Source organism: Silurus meridionalis, chromosome 5 (genome assembly GCF_014805685.1).
Source record: "Silurus meridionalis isolate SWU-2019-XX chromosome 5, ASM1480568v1, whole genome shotgun sequence".
In the NCBI taxonomy this organism is placed as follows: Eukaryota; Metazoa; Chordata; class Actinopteri; order Siluriformes; family Siluridae; genus Silurus; species Silurus meridionalis.
Genome location: NC_060888.1, coordinates 25,729,053 through 25,734,268, shown reverse-complemented (window position 1 = coordinate 25,734,268; position 5,216 = coordinate 25,729,053). Strand labels below are relative to the sequence as shown.

At 37.0% G+C, this 5,216-nt stretch overlaps 1 protein-coding gene across 2 annotated transcripts in view; it reads left to right on the top strand.

Moving 5' to 3' along the window:
• Nucleotides 1–3,434, top strand: part of dyrk4 (dual-specificity tyrosine-(Y)-phosphorylation regulated kinase 4) — a 31,790-nt gene extending 28,356 nt beyond the window's left edge. For both annotated transcript variants that reach the window (XM_046850514.1, XM_046850515.1), the window contains exons 11-14: nucleotides 173–233; nucleotides 503–632; nucleotides 1,750–1,916; nucleotides 2,697–3,434. In XM_046850514.1, the coding sequence (XP_046706470.1) occupies nucleotides 173–233; nucleotides 503–632; nucleotides 1,750–1,916; nucleotides 2,697–3,010 (672 nt within the window). In that variant the 3' untranslated portion in view covers nucleotides 3,011–3,434. The remainder of the gene's footprint in view (nucleotides 1–172; nucleotides 234–502; nucleotides 633–1,749; nucleotides 1,917–2,696) is intronic.
• Nucleotides 3,435–5,216: the final 1,782 nt, after the last annotated feature.

The following is a 5,216-nucleotide window of genomic DNA, read 5'->3' as shown; positions in this document are numbered from 1 at the left end:
ATGGCTTGAACCCCTGACCTTCCGATCAGTAACACAGCACCTTAACCACTGAGCTACCACTCCCCCCATTTATTAACCTTTAGAAATGTATGTGCCCAGGTATTAAGTTGTGTTTTCATTATTGTTGTGAAATTGCATTTATTTGTTGGTAATTTTATGTTTGTGCATGCAGGTGATGGGTTTACCTCCGACCGAATTCATCCAGACTGCATCCAGGAGGAGGTTATTTTTTGGTATGTTATTCTGTTACTGTATAGACATTGTCCCAAAGTAGCTGTGCAGACTTAAAGATTATAAATATAGATTTTATTTTTCTAAGTCTTTGTATATATAAAGTTTAATCTATATAAGTTTGTCTCTAATGAGCAAGCCAGTGGCGATAATGACAAGTAAAAACTCCCTGAGATTATACTGTGAAAAAACTGATAATTCTGGAACAACTCCTGATGCAGCAGGACTGTATCACATGTTCAATAGGTTGTTTCTTCTGTCTTTCACACAGATTCGAAAGGAAATCCACGAAATGTCACGAACAGCAAGGGGAAAAAACGCAGACCCAGCTCTAAGGACCTTGGCAGTGTACTGAAGACTAACGACCATCTGTTTTTAGACTTTATTAGACGCTGCTTTGAGTATGTACACCTGATTTTTCCTGTTGTGTTCATTATTAGATTTTATTCAGCCCTGCAAAAAATATTTGCACTATCGGCTTTAAATGTTGCAGAGAACAGAGTGTACAAGAAACTCCTGCAAATACAAAAATAAACGCCCTCAAACACCTGAGAGCGCTCTGGGTGGGTGTGGCAAAATATTCTAGCGAGCATACTTGATTGGCATCTTCCAATTGAAGACCACTTAAAGAGAACCGAACCTTTTGGCTTGAATAGGAACAATTGAGATTCGTTATACTTTGACAAGTAGTTAGGTTAGCAGGCTATACAAGCAGAGATCGTTCACTCATTTGTTGTCATTTACTGTCTGGTATAAGTAAAAGAATCACAGTTTGAATATTGTGGATGAGCAACATGAGCTTTGGGAATGACCTCTGTAAAGTTCAGTAGGTTTGCCCCAGACTTGCCCCACCCAATTTACACACATAAATATTGACAAAGCAAATATTAACATTGGCCAGTCACTCATTATTCATGCTGTTTCTTATAACCCCGAGTGCAAAAGAAGTGGGAACACTGTGAAAAATGTAAATAAAAACAGAATTTAATGATTTGCAATGATCTCATAAACACATTTAATATTCACAATAGAACATAGAAAACATATCAAAGGTTCAAACTGAGGAAATTAAAACATTTGGCGCATCATAAAACGAAAAATACAACAAAGGATACCCAGAACTGTTGAGCAGCTCGAATCCTGTGTCAGACACATATGGAAAATAATTTCTCTTCCAAAACTTCAGCAGCTGGTCTCTTCAGTTCGCAGATGAATACGGACAGAAGATGTGATGCTACACAAGTGGTAAACATGACCCTGGCCTGACTTTTTTGAGACGTGTTGCAGCCATCAAAAAATACATAATTTTTTCCTAAAATTTTATATATTCTTAATTTAAACATTTGATGTTTTTTGTTCTATTGTAACAAGAATATACATTTTACACAGTGTCCCAATTTGTTTTGAATAGAGGTTGTATCTAATAATACAATAAAAATGTTCTCAGGTTCTCACAATTAAAAGGGAAAGTAAAAGGCATCATTTTTGTTTATGTTCCTGTGTCTATTTGTGTTTTAGGTGGGACCCCGTAAAGCGCATGACTCCGGATGAGGGTATGCAGCACGAGTGGATCCACGAGGGCCGTCTTAACAGGCTCCGCCCTAAAACGAGAACAATCAGGAAACCTGGGGAGAACAATGCCAACTATGAGTTCAGCTACCGCAGGACAACCTTGAACAAGCTCGGTAAATGTCGACGTTTTTGTCTTTGTCAAGTTTTGTAAGTGAGGAACAAAATATTTGGTGGTGTGCTGTTATAAGAAAATTTTTTTTTTTTTTTTTTGTTTCCAAGCTCTACAACAGCACATCCTGAATATACCACAGGAATGTGCCAACACTAAAAGCATTATCCTGCACTTTTATATTCATTTATAGTTACATTTTATATTGTGGAAATAACCACAATAAAGCCATATTTCCTTTAAATTGGAAACATCTGAGAATATTCAGCAATAAGGTCGTTAGTAAAATGTTAGTAAAAAGCTACCGATGTACATGAGGAGGCCCAAGGGTTCAGTCAGCACCAGTTCCAGTTCATTCCAGTTCAGCAGGATTGATATCAGAGCTCTATAGCAGGAGATCTTCAAGTCCAGCCCATGTAAAGCATATCTTAATGGAGCTGACTTTGTGCACAGGGGCACTGTCTTGCTGGAACAGGTTTGGGTCCCTTAGTTCAAGTGAAGAACCGCATATGGCTGGAAAAGACAAGTGTCAGCAGAAGATCTTCCAGTCCCACAGATGTAAAGCATATCTTTGGGTCTCCTATGTCAAGTGAAGGGAAAATTGTGTGCCTTCAAATTTTTGGTAACATTTTGGAGAAGAACCTGACTGGAATATTTAAGTGTTCCAATACTTCTATTTATATAGTGTATTAATGTCCTCTTGAATATTTATAAAGGTACAAACCAAAAAACAACTGTGTCCATTTGTACATCTATGATTTGTTTTGTTTTTTATCAACCACAGCAGAAAAGTCCGGCGGAGAAGACAGACTCCTGAGAAGAGAAACCTCAGCGAAAGGAGGTAAAAGAGAGACCGCAGAGCGTCTGCGGCCAATAGGGGCTTCAGCGGAGGAAGAAACCAGCGAGGGAGTCGGCAACACTGCGGACAGCAAAGACAGCGGAGACAGCAAACCAGAGAGCCATCCACCGGCCAGCTCGGAGAGAAAATCGGGCAGCGGTGAGCGCTCCGTCGAAATCATCATCCAACATCAGTCTCAGTCGGCATCGAGCACAGACTCGGAGGATCAGGAGCCTCACATTTTACCACCTATCCTTTAACTTTATTATTTTCAGAGAATTCAGAAGTTTGGTCAGTAATACCATGCGCAGAAGGTGTGCTAAGAGCACTGGTATAAATATTAGAGACCTAGATAGGTAACAGCTATCCGCTTGGATAGATTTTTTTTCCCTGAGTAAAGACATCTTTTTTGAAGATGTATGACAGAATCAAAAGTACTAATGGTATATTTTCTGTCTTTTAAATTTGATAAGTTTCCCAGCTGAAGGCTAGTTTGTAATGAAAGATAATTAAAAGTATATAAACATATATTACATTTAAAAAAAAATCAATATATGAATATAAACACTTTCCACTCACTTCGTATGTAATGCTGAACATGTAATGACAAGTAGGTTACAGTTTGCTAGCTAGCTAGTGATTAATATATATATATATATATATATATATATATATATATATATATATATATATATATATATATATATATATATATATACCGTATTTTTTAGACTATAATACCTTTTTCCTACGTTTTAAACCCCGCGGCTTAAACAACGAAGCGGCTAATTTATGAATTTTTCCTGGGTTTTTCCCGGTTTTACAAACTTCAAGCCAAAAAAACTGAACCCCATAACATTAGACCAATAAAATTTCCGAACGGAAACGAAAAAGCGCACCTCACCTGTGTTCTGAGCTGCACGGCAACGGGAGAAAAAACGTTTTTTTTTAAACGCACGACGATGCCAAAAGATAAACCTCTCGAGAGAAATAGTTGTGAATGGAAGGAGGAAGACAGTGAACAATGACTTTCTTGGTTGGCTACTGTTTAGATACAAGCCGTTGTAGTTGAGTCTGGGTGAAGGGAGAGCTCGCTAACTCCAGTTACAACAGAAATCATATAAGCACAGACAGGTTTCCAAAACTCGTGCTTTTTTATTTTTCTTGGCAACAGCGTTACGGGTTAGTCAAAGAAACTTAGAAATAAGCATCAGAAAATAATGAGGACATAATCCTCAGTCTTGCACACATGCAGTAATAGCGGGAAAATGCAGTGGCAGGCTATTCCCAAAATACCGCTATGCTCCTAAAGGAAGCGCAACATATTTCACCTGTTACACCGTGTGTAACGTGTCTTTCGTTAAAGCCTGTGTAAAGTACATTAGTGTAGACAGGCGGCTTATAGACAGGTGCGGCTTATTTATGTTCAAAATAAAAATATTTGTAAAATTCAGTGGGTGTGGCTTATATAAGGGTGCGCTTTATAGTCTGAAAATTACGTGTGTGTGTGTGTGTGTGTGTATATATATATATATATATATATATATATATATATATATATATATATATATATATATATATATATATATATATATATAAGCCCAAAAAGCAGTGATGGAGAAATTACACCATTCCTGTACTGGAGTAAAAGTACTAATCCCCTGCTTAAATATGACTTTAGTAACAGTAAAACTCTGTTTAACTCCTTCCTACTTGTGTAAAAGCACAAAAAGTTGTCATACACAAGTACTGAATGAAAAGTAACAGTAGTGATGTATAAAAACTCTGGTTGAATAATGAATTCAGTCCAGTGTTGCATTCTCCTGCACACCAGACCTTTATAACCAGAATTTTCTATATTTACACACAGTGAAAGAACCTTTACTCCATACACACTCTCACTAGAACCGTGGGGTTACGCTTGCACTCTCAAAACAGCTTTTATGCTCTTTGTGTTTTTCCTTCGAATTTGCGAGGAAAGGGAAGTTCTTCTGAAACGTAGTGGAGTATAAAAGTAAGATATTACACATTCATATGTAAAATACATGAGATGAAAATATTACTTGAAAAACTTACTTAGGTACAGAAACGAAATAGAAACACTTTCTTCACTGTTCACCACTGCGTAATCGAATTTCACTTGGTTTTTCATATTTACGCATCCCTGATGATTTTTTTTTTTTTACAAAAATTATGTACATATGACTTTTACTGGAGTTCAAACTGAAAACCAAAGGAACTGTACAATATTGTCTGCATGGACAGTTTGTATTCTGTTTCCATTTGCCTCTTCTCTTTTTTTTTTTTTTTTTGGTTAGGTTGAGTTGTGCTTGTAGGAAAAGTAGTGCAAAAGATCACTGAGAGTTTATGAGTTATTAGGAGTTTTTGAGTTTATCAGTGGTGTGTGGTCCTTTAAACCATACCTGATTCTGTTAATCAGTGATGGGCAGAGCTGGAGCAGAGATA